The sequence below is a fragment of the Rhinatrema bivittatum genome, chromosome 7, assembly GCF_901001135.1.
Source record: "Rhinatrema bivittatum chromosome 7, aRhiBiv1.1, whole genome shotgun sequence".
NCBI lineage: Eukaryota > Metazoa > Chordata > Amphibia > Gymnophiona > Rhinatrematidae > Rhinatrema > Rhinatrema bivittatum.
The window spans coordinates 115,507,608-115,525,274 of NC_042621.1; the positions used below are offsets into that span (position 1 = coordinate 115,507,608).

The 17,667-nt window shown below is 42.8% G+C and overlaps 1 protein-coding gene across 14 annotated transcripts in view; it reads right to left on the reverse strand.

Annotated features, from left to right (window-relative positions):
* Positions 1-17,667, reverse strand: part of USP54 (ubiquitin specific peptidase 54) — a 533,711-nt gene that overhangs the window by 175,033 nt on the left and 341,011 nt on the right. For 13 of the 14 annotated variants that reach the window (XM_029608960.1, XM_029608959.1, XM_029608954.1 and 10 more), the window contains 2 exons: positions 16,434-16,602; positions 14,413-14,583 (listed from right to left, as the gene is read on the reverse strand). In XM_029608960.1, the coding sequence (XP_029464820.1) occupies positions 14,413-14,583; positions 16,434-16,602 (340 nt within the window). The remainder of the gene's footprint in view (positions 1-14,412; positions 14,584-16,433; positions 16,603-17,667) is intronic. The other variant, XM_029608965.1, reaches the window with a different exon arrangement.

Genomic DNA, 17,667 nt, shown 5'->3' on the forward strand with positions numbered 1-17,667 from the left:
AAAGTATTTTTTTAATTAAAATTTGCATATATATATGATTAGGTAACCTTTGTGTGTGGTAAGCAAATTTTCAGAAAGGTGGGAGTATACATGTATTGTTGCTGCCATGCAGAAAAGTATGCATTTACAAAGAGGGCATTTCAAGGGCATTCCAGGGTGAAGTTTGGAAATAAGTAGAAATGTATGTTTTGTATACTAATTCCACATAGACATCATCAAACATGCATGCATCTTTTTATAGCTGCTAATTAAGCCACGGAAATTAAATCTGACTTCTCTTTTGTCTGCAGTTTTTGGATGGGGGGTCTGCAGCAAGTGGTGGAGGACGTGGATGAACTGGTAGAGGTCTCAATGAACTAGTGCTTGGAGGTTCACACACCAGTATTTTGCTAAACAAGATACATACATACATCAGCCAATGTTATAAAATACTGCCTCTGCACATAAACTGAGGGTTATTGCATGCATGTTTTACAATGATTTAACGTGTAAAACATGCACATACTTTTATAAAATAGGTGTATAAACTATGCAGATCCTTGCATTAAACGAATGTGCATATACTTTTGGGGCAGTGACACAAGGCACTGTATTTTATAAAATATGTGGCTTCCTTTGACTAAGATGTATTTCTATGTGGACATGGACCTCTCTAAGATCCAGAGAAGATACCCAGTTTCTTTGATTTAAGAGAGGGAGAACAGTGCCTAGAGAAACCAAATTGAACTTTTCCTCTTTTAGGAATGTGTTCAGGTTCCTTGGGTCTAGGATGGCTCCGAGCTGCATATTTATTTTTTTTAAAGAAAAATCCTCTCTCTTACAGTGAGACTAGCTCAACCTCAGACATCTGTAAGAAGGAAAGTAGTCAAGATGGTAGTGTAAATGGCTGGCTCAGTGTTTCTCCTCTTGGCTTTATTTATTAGGAAGGTTTTTTCCCTACTTATTTTGTCTTAATATGCCACCTAAGAGGAAGAGAAGGATGTGAGTTTATCCATTGGTGAAATGGTCTCAGCTGGGGAACCGGAATTTTGGAGGGGGGAAGCTGCTTACCACCACGGGAGAGGGTTGCTGCTGCGATTGACAGCTTGTCGCTGGCTAATGATGGCAAGACAGGAAGTATTTCAGAGACAGCCCACAATGGTTCAGCAGCTCCTGTTGCCTTACCATCAACCACAAAGTTTGAAGAATTCATCAGAGCCAAAGGAGATGTGGAAACAGACTACAGGTGAGAGTACCTTGTCATTGCTAGTTAAAATCACCACTTTGAGATCAGTAGATGCTGGCAAGCCTCCGGTGGTAACTTGGACAACATTGGCTTGGAAACAGCTAGAAAGAATAAGGAGGCAGACTCTGGCTGTTTCCTTTAGTGTAATTTATTTACAGTGAAAACTGAAGTGCAAACCAAACAAATGTTGCAGCTCACCTTAAAGTTCAGGTAGCACAGAGATATCATACATAGTTTTAAGCATGGGCTGGCTTCTTGCCTGTTTCCCGGGCCTCTCTAATCCTTCTGGACCCTGTCTTCTTATACTAGGCTGAAGGGATCCTCCCTGAGCTCAGAATCCTTGCTAGGTTGGGACTTAAGGCAGACCAGACCAGATAATTGTGGCCGGTCCCTTAAGGTGGTCTGAGGGAGTTTCCTGTAGACTCACTCACATACCCTTCCCCCCCCCCCCCCCCCCTCTTAGCTCAGCCTTGCTGGACTGGTTCGGAGCATAATGCCTCTTTCAGAGCCCATAATGCCTCCTCTGCTTCAGCTGACCATTGAACCTTCTCTGGTGCTTTCTTCCAGAAAAGCCTTGTGAGAGGCTGTCTTCTCTCAGTAATTAGGGACAAACCTTCCATAGTATCCCGTAAGGCCTAGGAATGTACTGACTTTTGCTTTTGTTTGTGTGACTGGCACCCTAGTGATTGCCTTGATCTTCCGGTCTGCAGATGGATCTTGCCCTTTCCTAGGGTACAACCGAGACAATGGACTTCTTGCCCTTCCCAACAGGCACTTTTTAGGGATGGCCGTCAGTCCTGCTTTCCTTAGAATGGTTAGCATGGCCTGGAGTTGGCTTAGATATGTCTTCCAATCTGAGCTCTACACCAAGGTATTGTCCAAGCAGGTGGCTGTGTACCCTTGATGTGGGTTGAGCAGGCAGTCAGCCAAGCATTGCGGCGGTGCCATGGAGTCCACACAGTATGATGGTAAACTGGAAAAGACCCCCTGTTGTTGAGAACACAGTCTTCTCTTTCATCACTACTGTGAGAGGTACCTGCCAATAGCCTTTTGTAAGGTCCAGGGTAGAGATGAACTGGGCTGATCCCAGACACTCACTCAATTCATCCACTTGTGGCATCGGGGATATGTAAAATTTTGAGATCCCGTTGACTTTTTTAAAATGAATGTAGAACGTTATGCTCCTATCTGGTTTGGCACCAACACTATAGATGAGGACCAATCACTGTTAGACTCCTTTATAACCCAGAGCCAGAGTATCTCCTTCACTTTGGTGTCTATGACACAGCTCATGGCTTCGGGAACCCGATAGGGTCATTGCTGTATCACAACCCCAAGAGGCATAATGATGTCATGCTGCAGCATGTGGGTACAACCTGGTAGGTTTGAGAAGATCTCTTTGTTTTGCTCCACCAGCTGCTTTATGTCAGCTGTTTGTGCAGTAGACAGCTGCTCTCCTAAAGGAATCTGGGTTCGATCCAATTTAGGTCCGACCTCTGGACCAAACTCCTTCTTGCACTACTCTGCACTCCTGTGCAACCCACTTCTTCAGAAGGTTTACATGGTAGATTTGAATTTTCTTTTGTTTATCTGGTTAGGCTATTTTGTAATCCACGGGTCCTGTTTTCTCCAGAACTTCATAAGGTCCTTGCCAACAGGTTAACAACTCGCTTTCTGAAGATGGGAGGAAGACAAGTACGTGGTCCCTGGATGGAATACTCTTTGGTCAGTAGGACAATTGTACCCTTGTGCTTGGGTAGCCTGAGCCTTTTCTAGGTATAAGCGGTCTGCCTTCCCAGGATTTTTTAGGTTCTGCCCAGGGTTCCTTTCTTCCCAAGTCTCACGGGTTATATCCAATATTCTTCTCAGTCTCCTCCCATACAGCAACTCAAAAGGGGGGAAACCCCACTGAGCTCTGAGGCACTTTGTGGATTGCAAACTACACACAGGGTAGCAATGCGTCCCAATTCTTGCCATCTTCATCCATAAATTTCCTCAACATTTTTTTGAGCGTCTGATTGACGTGCTCGACGAGGCCATTGGTCTGCAGGTGTTACATCGAAGTACGCAAAGTTTTTACCTTGAGCAAGGTGCAGAATTGTTTCATTACCTTGGACACAAATAGGGACCCCATATCTGTCACGATCTCCTTGGGCAGCCCAAGTCGTGAAAATACTCCATTAGGGTGGTTACCGATGTATGTAGTATTATGCACTGACTTTCTGAAGCACCTCTTTCTGCTGTATTCCTGAATACTAGTTTTAGACAAAGAAAGCAGAGGACCCTGACTACGTGCTGGAATGCAATGAGCCAACACCCAGACCCATTTGCTGATTAGTCTAATACATACTCAAATCAAATGTACCGCACTTATCTAAAAACAACACTCTGAATATGCTCTGATTGGTCAGTATGAAGGGTATATAATGCAATATACGCTGCTGAAAGAGCGGAGTGACTGGGTGTTAATACGATTGTGTGGACCTGTGTTACTCTCCGGAACAAATTATTTCCTCATGCTTTGTTCCAGTCCCTGTCCCTTTGACTCTGTCTTTCTCTAATTAAAGTCTCAGGTTACAAACTGCTGCAGTAGTTTCTTTAGAATCAACACCACCATCGGAGTTTTCATATTCTATAGCAGTTTTGTCTCCAGATATCTTGTGGCATAGTCCAGAATGATGACGATGTACTTATTTCGATTAGATCTCTCTAGTGGCCTCAAAAAGTCCACGCCCACCCTTTCAAAAGGGGTCTCAATTACGGGCATTGATATGAGAAGTGTTGCTCGTATGCTAGTAGGCTTTGTGAGTTGGCGGGTAAGGCATAAATGGCAATATAACTGGACCTCTTTATGTAGGCCTGGCCAATAGAACTCTGTCAAAAATTTCTCAGAGGTCTTTTCCTCCCCCAGGTGAAGTCCTAGAAAGTGGCTGTGAGCTAGCTGCTGGCGATATGGTTTGGGAACTAGGAGTTATTCTATCAATTCCCCTTCCACACTTCCCTTTGTAATTCGGTAAAGTAAGCGCCCTTTCATTATGAAGTAAGGATGACTAGTGTCTGTAACCCATGCCCCAGGAACAGGCTTTCCATCCACCCTCTGTTTATGTTCCCAGGCCCACTAAAGAGACTTATTCTCCCTCTGGGCCAGACTGAAGTTCCCCGGGTCATCCCTTTTTCCCACTCAAAGGGGGCCAAGTATGACATTCTGCATGGCTGCTGCTCTTCCCCTGAGTTCACAGTGATTTAGGGATGGACTAAGCTTGGTAATAAGCATCCACCATTTCCAATGCCATCTCTAGCATAAGATTTGGGTGCCTGCACACCCATTGCCACATAGGGCATTCTAAGCCATTTAGGAATTGTTCCAGCAAAACCTCCACCCTGGTATTCCCTTCTAGGTGCAGCCACTTCCAAGCCATATCCTTAAGTTGGTGGAAAAGGTTTTGCGGATTATCCTCTGGTTGAAGGATTCTTTGACGAAATCGCTGTCGCTTCTGGGGGCGAGTCCCACTCTCTTGAATATGGCTGCTTTGACTTTCTGATATGTGGCCCTCCTTTCTCGATTGGTAGTTTGCAAGGCCTCTTGACTGCTCCTGGTGAGCAGTTTCCTCAGATAGGTCATCCAGCTATCTTTGGCCAGCCTACCAATCGAGTGGTCCATTCAAAATTATTCAGAAAACAATCAGGATCTTCTCCCAGGGTCACCTTAAGTATGACTGGTGACAAGGTAAGTGGCCTGGTCACAGCAGTCTACACAGCCTGTGCTACCTGAGCTAGCACTGTGTTTTGCTGCATATGATGTACTTGTAGCGCCTGATGCTAGTCAGTTTGGGTTTGCAGGGCTTTCTGTAGTTGTTGGTACCCTGTAGCAAGGACCTGGATCACTTGCTCCATTTTCCCTGCTTTCTGAGCTGCCTCCAAACTGTGGGTTATGCACCTCTACCAGCAGATGGAGAAGGAGCAAAGCTGCCATCATGCACTAACATCAGCCTGCCAATATTCTCTACAAATGCTAGCCGTGGACAAACTAACAACACTTGATTATAACTATTGATAGACAACTATTCAAGTACTCAGTCAACAGGAAACAATGAGCTCAGACAAATTGGGTAACACTAACCTACGGAATAAAACTGACACTAGTTATCCCCGGACACACAGCCACTCAGGAAGACCATAGAACCACAAACCAGCAGCCAAGGGCAGGAAGGTGGATTAACCTGTCTTCACTACAGAAAAGGAAATTATCAGCTAAGTAGTAACTTCTCAGTATTCAGACAGGTTAATCCACGACCAGTGGGATGTACCAAAGCTACTCCTGTACAGGGCGGGAGGCTGCCTGTGGTTCAATCAAAACCGCATGCATAGAGGCTGTGTCCTTCCGGGCCTGCAAAAAGTGTGTAAGGAGGAGCACGTCGCAGCTTTGCAAATCTCGACTAGAGATAACAATCTAAGTTCCGCTCATGACACTGCCTGAGCTCTGGTGGAAATAGCCCTAATCTGTTTAGCCAACAGCTACTCAGCATCCACATCTGCAGCCATGATAACCTCCCTAACCCAACGGGCTAACGTAGCCCACGACCTGACTCTCCCTATTTACCACCAACATGGAGAACAAACAGGCAGTCAGTCTTCCTGAGAGTTTTTAATAATCCCTAATACCACATCAAATGCCTGTTGACGTCTAAGGTCCGCAACAGATGATATCCATCCACGTCTCTCCCTGTTCAGCACTGGCAGGGAAATCAATTGGTTCAAATGAAAATCCAAGGCTACTTTCGGCAAAAACTGATGGAATAGTCAGAAACTGGACTGCCCCTGGAGTCACCTGCAGGAATGGTTCCCAAGAAAGAGCCCACAGCTCAGACCTGACACTCGGAACAATTCACCATGAGAAAAACAGTCTTCAAGAATTTAACCTCAAGGAGAGGCTACGCAGTGGCCGAAAAGTGGAATTTGCCAAAATTCTAGAACCAGATTAAGGCTCCATGAAGGCACTGGCAACCACAAGGGAGGACGAAGAAGCCTCACTTCTTATAAAACAGGGCCACATGTGGATGGGCCAAGGATCCACCATTCACCTGTCCCTTGAAAACAGGTAAGAGCTGCCACCTGCACCTTCAAGAATTTAAGGGCCAAGCCCTTAAGTGATTCATCCTGTAAGAATTCCAAAATGAGCAGGATCTTAACCGAATGAGGAAGCACACCTCACAGCAAGCTTCAAACACTCTCCAAACCCGAACATAAGCTAAAGAGGGGATAACTTCTGCATTCAAAAGAAGGTGGAAATCACAGCAGTGGAATACCCATGCTTCAGCAACTGAGCCTTTTCAAGGACCATATCAAAAGAAAAAATCGAGACGGACCTACATGAAGAATAGATCCCTGTCATAGCAGGTCCTTGTCGTATCAGGTTCCTGTGGATCGGTAACCAGGAAGGACAGTCTGTCAGGAGCCTCTGCAAATCTGCATACCACAGCCTTCTGGGCCAATCTGGAGCCACCAGAAGCACTAGCTCCATGTGTCCTTTGATCTTCCAAATCATCTTGCCAACATGGGCTAGGGGAAAAAGCATACCAAAGCTGGTCTTCCCACCACTCCTGCTCGAGAGCATCGATTCCCAAGGACTTCAGATCTCCCCTGCAACTGAAAAAAGGGGAGGAACTTTTGCATTATGTTATGACACCAGCAAGTCTATAAATGGTAGACCCCAGCAGCCCACTATGAACTGGAAGGCTTCGTCTGACAATTCCCATTCTCCTGGATCCAGGCTCTGTCTACTGAAAAAGTAGGCTCTTACATTGTCTTACATGTGGGAGGTAGAGATTTCCTGAAGATGTGCTTCCGCCCATTCCAAGAGCTGGACTATTTCCTGCAACACTTGATACCTCTTGGTGATTGACATAAGCCACTGTCGTCACAGTGTCTGACATTACTCAGAGTGCTTGATCCTGCCAGCAGTCAACGAACTGCCATTATCATCGAGCGTAAGGTTTCCATACGTAAATGAGCTACTTGCAATGACTATTGACTCCCTTTAGGACCAGGATGGGGCAAAAGGGACCTTCCTTCTTGGGTACAATGAAATAAATGGAATAACGGCCTGCACTTTCTTGTGACTTAAGCACTGGAATCACGCCTCACCAGCTCAGGGGCCTCAACAATATAATCTCTACTGCCAGACTCTTTTCCAGCAAGTTGCAGGGAGATGCCATAAAGTTCCGAGGAACACAGAACTCCAGAGCATGGCCATCCCTTACCGCCCGAACCCACTGGTCTGACATGACCTACCTCCGATAAAAGACAGATGAATCCCTATCTCCAGTTCTAGGAGGTGGGTCGGCACACCTTCACTGAGGGGGTTGGGATGCATCACCACCTGAGCCTAAGCCCAGTCTGGGCTGTCTGAGTAGTTCTCAGTCCTTTCGCCCAGAGTCGAGTCCTCAGAAGTCGCGTCTCTGTAGGGTCGAAAATATCTGAAATCCCTAGCACGGTCCCTCACACTGAAAGAGCACAGCACCTGTTTTTAATCCTCTAGCAAACGAGGAACTGGGACTCACCACACTATTGGTCATTTACTCCAACGCACTCCCAGAATAAGAGTGATCCTTTAAGGACAATTTCATAAGATTAGACTTTGAAATTATAGCAGCCAACCAAATCTCAGCCACAGATGACAAGTGGCTGCTAACACTGAAGCTACCCCTCTGGCAGAGGGATGGACTCAGGCGCAGCACGCATTTTCCAAAAAGGCAGCTGCCGGTTCCATCACTGTCCTTGTATTCAAACCAGTCTCATCGACTTCCTGAGACAGAAGCAAACAAGGGCGAGCCACCAGGGAGCAGCAAGAGGCTAAATGCAATTCATTGCCACTACCTCAAGCTCCCCCTTCTGCAGGAAGAGATTGTTCGCCTGGAAACTGCACACACCAGTGCATCCTCTTTTGGATAATGCAACTGCTCTCTCTTGTTGTCGGATCCGGGGGTGCAGCCCTACCAAGGCTAGTCTCCTTTTAAAATTAGCTTCTAGAGCATCCCATTCAAGGCCAATCAAGGTACTAAAATGGAATTTTTCTTTGGCTTAGACATGGAACCAATACCCAGTACTCCCAGCATCAACAGTGTCTGGGAAATAAGAGCCGGTGATCTATCTATATGACTTCAAACCCAGAGGGATTTCCCCATCTTCCAGCGAATAAGGATCACCCTCATCATCTGAGCCAGCAGGGACCCCATCAATAGAACCCACAGCAGGCCAAGGCATACTTTGACGCCTATCCACAGCACCAGACTTGCGGAATTCCTCAGCCTATGATCCTGAAATTCCAGGTTTTCCCGGTTCCACCAAACATTAGAAGAGACTGCAGCCCTTAAAAAAATTCCACCTAGGAAGAAGGCGGAAGGATGCATACCAAAACAGGGGGCATCGGAAAGGTGCCTACTGAGAAGTCCTCCCATGCTGAAATTCCAATTAGGGGAGCCTCAAAATCAGACAAAACTTCTGACAGATCCCCCTTCGGTCCCATTCCTGCATCCTGCTGAGAAGGGCCAGGCTCAGCCAAATCAGCGGGAGACAACTCTTCCTGAGCCTCCAGGCAATGCTGACACGGTTAGAAAGGACACCCTGCTGTGATGCCCGAATATGCAAGCAGTGCAAATTGCAAAGGGCTTAGGATTATTTGCTACCAATGGCATGGATAAGACAAACAAGCATCTGACTAATATGCTTCCAGTACAAGGCAAGCCCAGACAGGACGCCCAAAAACAAGACACCCAAAATCAGGATGCCTATATTTGAGATAGTATGTCCCATAAGCATGTACTCTCTCATGGATGAAGAGCTTAGGCACTAGGATCCAATGAACATTGAACTACAGACATCCAAAATTTGGATGCCCAATCTGCATGGTCCAGAGACACCCAACCTGGATGCGCAGGTGCGAACCGAAGTTAGTCACTGTTTTGTGCAGAAGGAGGTGCGTGAACGCCATTGCGGCCTACCACGCAGCGTTTCAGAGAAGCCTAAGAGCAGGGCATAGCCAAAAGGCTGCTCAACCCGCCAAAACTTCTGCAACTCCACAAACTCCTCACAGAGACGGGAACGAATGTCGAATTGATGTGCCAAGGCTCAAAGACCAGACAAGAAGAGGGGGAGAGGAATCCCTAAAATTATTCCTCTCTCTTTTATGTATTTATTTATTTTTATTTTTTTTACATCCCCTTACCTGAGCTCAGCTTGTCTTGGCCAAATACAGAGTCAGTCTCCGGCTAATGCTGTCACCGCCGAACTCGACTTCCTGCACCCACCAGCCTCTCAGCTGATTCTCTCCTGGCAGCTAAGTCCATGCCGGAAAACTGGCTACTGGGCTGAGGCACTTGACAGAGAGGGATGATGAGATATCACCTCAGGAAACTCGACTGAGGGAGAGTCCACGAGGTATCATCTCAAGAGAAGTGGTGCGTAATTAATCTCCTTTTCCGTCTCTCTCTCGTTTTATTTTTTTTTTTAAACAAGCAATCCCCAAGTAGGGAGATGCGTGTCCACCATCTGCTGGAGACAGAGAAAACTGGTGGGCTGACAGTGCAGGGGTATATATACCGTGACGTCAGCTTTGCTCCATCTCTATCTGCTGGTAGAGGTGCTTACCACTGGTCATGGATTAACCTGTCTGAATGCTGAGAAACTGGGAACTGAACGATACAAATCTTGGGGCATGGAATCAAGATGGTTACCTGCTTCTGTTTCTAAGGAGTGCCACTGGAATTCCTTCCACTAGCAGTCATCTGGCTCCATTATGGTTAAGAGGAAGGGAAAGGGGAGAATTTATCCCAGTTAATCTGTGGCCCAGTGGTGAGTCCAATTGATTGATTTGTACAGCAGCTAGGAGAAGTTGAGTCCTTAAGTGAAGCAACTGAAAATATGGAGAAAGAAGAAAGAAGGTGATTTTCTGGCTATTTAGGCCTTGTTCAGCTCTATGGACCTTACCTCTCCACAGCCTTCATTGTCTTCCCAGTTGTGTTTCTTGGAGCAGATGCTTTTTCCTGCAACACATCTGGGGCTTGAAGTGATTACCCGGATAAAGCACCTAGTGAAGGTGATCTGAGTGTTGTGAGTATCACTGGACTCATGGACAGCAACTCATGGATAGTTGCCTCATGCCTGAGGTTGTGAGGCAACTGAGGAGAGGCAAATAGCTTTGTATATGCTAGTAAGTAGCAGTAAGAGTGTGTCTGGGTTGTTCCAACTCATTTACTAGTCTCAGGGTCAAAGATGAGGAGCACCTAAAACACTACAGGCTCTGGAAGATGTTGGCTAGAGCTGAGGCCTCTATAACAGGCTGTATTAATCACATCTGCTTCTTTTCTATGGGAATTGTATTAAATTGTATAGATGTGAATCGGAACCAGAATCGGTTCGGATTTCAGTTCCGATTCACATCTCTATTAAATTGCAAGAAGAAGATAAAAATTTGGAAATACTGTTTCTCGATTGCAGGGATTGGAAGCTAAGGGCTCTATCCTACAAAATTCTGAATCTTTAATCAAAGATCATGTTATATTGAGGCACAAACTTGAGCCTTTGAAAAATGTCACTAGAATAAGGAGTTTATTAATTTTCCTAAATACAAATGCATGGCACCAATAGTAATGTTAAATAAATAATTTTCTGAGATCCTATAAGTTTCTGTGGAAGCCATGCCACTAGTTGTTAAAGTTTATTACGTACCATCTTTTGTGTGTAAAGCGATTGAGGATGACAAGCTCAAGAGACTGATGATTTTGAATAATTCAGATTTTTCACCATTTCACAATGTTAATAAAACAGGATTGAAGTTTCCAGATCTATATTTGTGGCATCCTTTGCTCTGGTAGGAATTGGATGCCTAGAATATTTTTCAAATGTACAGATGTTGCCGGTAAATTCATTAATGGTGGGGGTGGAAGGGGAATAGAACAAGGAGCTAAGAGAAACAGATAAGAATGAGAGAAAAAATGTGTGAGGCTTGCTGGGCAGACTGGATGGGCCATTCGGTCTTCTTCTGCCGTCATTTCTATGTTTCTATGTTTCTATGTATTTCCAGACTTTTCATAGGATACTCAGAAAAGACTTAGCGCTTTCCTGAATATGCACCAGCAAGATTAACTCTGATGCAGAATATTTTGTAAAATATTTTCCCTAAATGTATTTTGAACTATCAAGAAGTCCACTTTGTCTTTTATGAGCCATTCCAATCATAGAAATTTTTGAATGAATATGCTCCAGCTCTGGTAGTGGAATAGACTTAGTTATTGGGTACTTGCCAGATTCTTATGGCCTGGATTGGCCACTGTTGGAAACAGGATGCTGGGCTTGATGGAGCCTTGGTCTGACCCAGTATGGCATGTTCTTATGTTATGCTCTTAAGGGTGGTTGAGTTTGTGAAGGTGACATTTTTTATTGCAGGTTATCCACTGAAACCCAGAGCAACATGGGCACAATATTTAATGTTTTCTTCCCAATATCCTCTACTGAGTGTCCTGGAGGAGAAGATAAATGAACACTTCCACCGGCTCCTTAGGTGCATTCAGGTGCTTCAGTATGCCAAGTAAAGGCACCCTGGGTTCTCTTGAGACCTCCACATCAAATAAGATGCTTTCACCACAGTCTACACGACAGTGGGAAAGGATAAGACGTCTGGCTGCTAAGAGGGCTCTGAAGAGAGGTCTGGAGAGTAGTCTTCTTCAGCATTATTTAGCTCAGAGACCTCAGACTTTGACTCCTCTAAGAGTCAGATAATTTTAATGGCAGGCCAGCCAGAGTACAGCAGGTGCTGATGGCATAGGTTTAATAGAAAATCTACCCTGAAATGAAGTAGAGATGGTCAATGGAACTGCTCCCACCAAGGAGGCAAATTCCATACTTAACGTATTACTACCGGATTGGAATATTAACTCAGAATCTACTCCATTGCCCAAGATGATGTGCCCATCTGTGATGGGCCATCTGTGACAGCACAAATAAAACATCAAATGCCTGAGATCATCTTGTCTATATTCATATGAAACACTGCTAAAGGCAAGTTTGGAACAGGCATCATAGGGGACAATACATTCTTGAAGGTCGTGTATTGGAATTGCTTGAAGTTCAGTGAATAGACCTTGGGAGACTGGCAAGGGCTGTCCTTAGATTGGGAGGCTGGGCAGTCTTCCAGGGAGAGCTACTTTGGAGCATGGGTAACTTCAAAAACTTGCAAGCCTTCTGAGCCATGACTTAATGAGGAGCTCTGACATAGCAGAGCCTCTGTTCAAGGTACTGCACTTGCTGCTTTGACTCATGAGCCAAGTCTTTCATGTACCTTTGATAACTTGTACAGGTAAGCAGGATTTTTCCAGACTTCTGGGCCTCTCCTTTTTCCAAGGTTATGAACCTTTTCAGGACCACTTTGATGAGGCCTGGCCACCAGCACAATCTTGGATAGCTCCCTAGGCTTTGAGGTCAGCTTTGAGCTGGGTTTATTCATACTGGAGAAGTAGGTAAAAAAGCCTCTTCTGCTGGGTCTGAACAACTCCCAGTAACATCTTGGTGCAGAAGCTGCACAAAGAGAGACTGATCTTCACCCAGACATTTGTGACACTCAGCATGATATCCCATAAGGGAGCATTTTCTACAAGCATGTCAGGAATCTCTTTAAGTCACTAGCTTGCATCTTGAACATAGTGATAAAAATTGACAATGCAAATCAAAATGAGAAGAATATTTTAGGAAAAACACATTTAGTAGACCACTAGTACTTAATGCAGGTTTGCAGAGAGGAACAGCTGAGCAGTGGTATTGAAGAAAAAATGAAAATTGAAAAAGGCAAAAAAACCTCCACACTAATGAGGGCACCATTGGGAAAGCTTAGCTGAAATATATACAAACATGACAGAAAAAAAGACCTGAGGCAAAAACCTGTCACAGGGTAATCCAGTGTATATATTCTTACTCCAACAAAATATTAAAAAGCTGACCAGCTGTGGATCCAGCAGTGTGTTGGAAACTACCATGCATACCTGCAAAGTTTCTTAGAAAGTTCTGGAGAGACCCTCTATGCTGGATCAAGATGGAGTCATATAATTCATCTGTGTGGCGCCATTGATTCTGCTTGTCATCGAGACAAATACTGCTTTAAAACAATAAGTAGGGATGAATTCTTACTGTCCTCACTTAAAAGATATGATTGCAGTATAGGGTCAATAAAACAGCTACTCTTTGAAACTTTTCTATTCAAAGTAACATACTATTAATCATGTTCCCTTGTGGTGACATATCATGTGAGAAATACCGGTCTCATTTACTGGGCAAAATGCTTTTCTTACCGACAGTTATGGACCTCTAAAAATAGAAAACAAAAGATCAAAATATGTTCTTCTTGTAGCATCATCTTCTTTCTTTTGACATGAAAAGCCTAACACTTGGATGTCTACTCTTTCAATCTATTAAATGGCCTCCTGGGATGCCAAGCAAATAAATGAGGTGCCTCCTGCAACAGATCTTTATGGGCAAGTTGATGTAAGTGTTCCATGGTCTAAGACTCATGGCTGCTGACATTCATTTCTCATCTTCCACTTGAAGAACAGGTAGATGCATCATCCATGCTCTTTACAAATTCCAGTAGCTTGTATCGTTGATCAACTGTGAACTTCAGTTTGAATGTAGTACAAGTGAAGATAAATCAGACATAATTTTCATCAAAATAATGCTCCATGGCCATGTAATATGATCTGATAGAATTAGTCTGGTTTCCAGAGGAAAAGTGTTGATATAACTAAAACTAGCATATTTATTGGCATTATTTGGGACTCTGGTTAATATATTAAGCAATGGACCTAAAGAATGAATGAGCATGGGGAACAAGCTACATTCAAATCCCTGGAAGTGACCTCTTCCAAACAATTTAGGTACATGAATAGGGATGGCAGGAGAAGTTTGCCCATACTATACTTCCTCTATAGATAAATACAAAACTTCAGTTTGAAGTGCTATCAGTCTTACGTTACCACCCTGGTGGCGGAATCAAGTAGTCACCTGTCACTATGTTCACATTGGGGATAAAAAAAGGAATCTTCATAAAATTAAAACAATGACTGACAATTACAGCTCCCTTCTGTCAGAATAAATGCAAGCTGGAACTCATCTAAATCTTTCAAACTCTCTTAGTTTGCTACCTGTGTCCCTGCTGCTCTGGGAAGCGGCGTCAGTCTCCACGTTGTAGATCACAGTACCCTGAGAGTCAGAGGAGAAGTGGCTGACCATAGACTCATGGTGTGATTGCTTATAATGATTACTGTCTGTTGACGAGTCTGTCCTGGTGTCACTCGAGATGGATGGCTCCCTCCCTATTGGAGGAAGCAGCGTCAGTGTTTTCATATAAGCCATGTTTACATTTCATAGAAGATTAAATAGACAGAGACAGTATCATGCAGAGAGAAAGAAACAATAAATAGGAAACCAGGAAAGACAGAAAAAGTAAAGATAAGTACCAGGAAGACACAAATAATACAGACATACATACATAACTTATTAGTTACTTTCTTATAAACCATACAATTTTCAAACATCCCAATAACGGTATGTAAGGGCAACAGACAAAAGATGACTGAACCATGTGTCTAACAACATGAGATAACTACAGCAACTCATATAGGCTAATCACTCACCACAGCAGCAGACAAGGTGGAAATTCATTGGGCTGGTATAGAAACTTATCATGGTAGAGATATTCAATTGGATAACTATCTATTTTACAACCAGTAAGGATAGGATGAACATTCATTTCTGCCTTCCAATATATCTTGCATGTTATTCTATCAAAACTGGGATAACAATATAAATCATCGGAACAAATCCTGATCAGGAGTTGCTAACAACAAACAACAATTTCACTACTAAACAGATGATAGGTAATGTTGCTTGATACTAAGCTGCTGGTGGGGATGCACAATATAGCAAGATGTTCAAAGTTTCATAACAATTCTATGTATGGAAAATTCAAAAGGGACTACATTTCTCCACAGATATTAAAAACCACTGTAATGTAGCAAACAATCTATTAATTCACATAAATTTATTCAGACTCTAATAACAGTCTATTCAGTGTTATATTCTTACTGCTGTAATCCTTTTAACAATTCTACATTTTCAAAAATACAGACCTGTAAAAGAAAAGAACTCTGACCAAGAGTATTTTCCCCTCATTATTATGAAGACAATTTTCAAAGTGTGTTTAGGTCAGGTGAGGGAAATTCTGCACATAGACAGCATTTTCAGCTCTATTTGCATTATTTTCAATGAATAAGATACAGACAGAAAAAGCTTTTCGTTTTGAAAATTGGTGCAAAATGTTTAAAGTATCAGTGGACTCTGAAACAAGGCAAAGAGTTTGAAAATTACCCCTATATTTCAAAGGCAATATGCAATCCCTTATTGAACTGAAACTAATAACATACGAGGTCGATGTTCCAAAGCTAGCAGGATAAGTAGGACTTATTTAGCTAAGAGGCAGTCACTGAATATCCAGCTATGTTCAGCAGGTGCCACTATGCTTTTAGCTAGATAACTGTGGGTGGGCAATGAATGTAAGGGGGCAATGCTACTTAGCCAGATAACATACATTTAATTAGCTATATTCAGATTTAGCCAGATAAGTTATCTTCTTAATAGCAGGTCTAAACTTAGAATGATAAAACTTATCCAACTAAGTAGTGATTTATCTAGGGTTATTCAGTTGCATAGCCATGCAGCTGAATATCCCATCTAAGGTAGCCAGCTAAATCTACTTAGCCAGCTAAGTCTACGCAGCTATCTTGGATAGACAGCTATGTTTTGAATATCTATCCCATTCAAGTCTAACAAATTGTTTCCGCAATAATGTCTGCTTCAGGGAGTCATATCCCAACCTACTCACTATTTGTTGTTTTGATAGTAACAGTGCAAATAAAAAATTTCCATTTATGAACAAACCATTTAGTACCTTTTTGCTATTACTTCAACTTATCAATACTTGTACTGTGTTTGCTGTGTCTGGAGTCTGAATAAAGTTGATATGAATTTAATTTGTATAAATGCTCATTAAACTGGCAAGCATTCAGTATACTTATACTTATTTTTCCATTCTGAAAATCAATATGGAATAGCTTCATGGGAAAGAAAGGGAAGCAGGAATTTCTATATCATGGAAATATTTTACCTGAGTCTTCACTATCATAGCATGTCCTCCTATACTGCCGGACTTCTATTTGAGATGAGGCATCAAGCATTGTTACTGGCGTTCCCCTTGGGTCTGCATAAAGCAGTAGTAAGGGCTGATAATGACCCTTAATACACTTAGTCACAACATCTTTCCATTTTGGACCAATCTGTATCAAAATAACAGAAATAAAAAAGGACCTTTTGGATCATCTCCAGAACTCAATTATATTGTTTCTCACAGATAAACATTGCAAAACTTACCTACATTTATTGTTAGCAGGTAGACCTCAGTATCTGTTTTCTCATTTCCTAATACTACAGTTATACTCAGCAGCACAAGGGTAGATTCTATAGCAAGAGATACAAAATTATGCAGCAAAGTTTCTAAATGCACATATTTGCATAAATTTGCATCTTTTGCATATTAATGCAATCAATCTTATCTGCCCAATCTAAAGGTAAATACGGACTCCAATGTCATGGCTTATTCCTTACCTATGATATGCAATGTTTCACTCTAACAAAATTTGATAACTACTTGTTAATTAACCAATTTGTAAATACCAACTGCAATGTTATAGTTTTTTCCTGATTTAAGATACACATTGTTTGACACTAACAAAGTTTGTTAACTTTCATCTATATACCGTGCCTAGTTCAGCTTTCACTCTGTTTAATGTATTTCCCTCGTTACATGTAAACTGATATGATGTTTCGACGAATATCGGTATAAAAAAAACCCCTTTAAATAAAATAAATAAATAAAATAGTTTTCCAAACTTGCTTGTGAGTCTGTGTAATTCATTTTATTTTTCTGGGGATGGAAAATAGATTTCAAGTATCAGCACAAGACGATGGGGACAGAAGGAAAGAGAAGAGCAGAGGGAGAGAGAGAAGACTGGGATGGGAAGAGGAAAGAGAAAGAAAAAGGGATCAGGGAAGGAGATGTAGAGAGGAGTAGGGATGGGGAAAGGATCAGGAATGAGGGGAAGAGAGGAGAGGGGAGAAGATGGGAGAGGAGTAAGAGGAAGGGAGAACATAAAGAGGAGACAAAGTCCTGTATTGTTAACAAAGTTTTCAATGGATGTAATATTCTCAGCTTGGAGTACCCTGTTTTAATTTCCTTATATGCTTTTTTTTCATAGTGAAGTTCTCTTTGACCTGAATTCCAAGGTCTCGTACTTGATCTGATAGAGTAATATTAGTGATTCCTAGGTTAGGGTGGGGTTGGT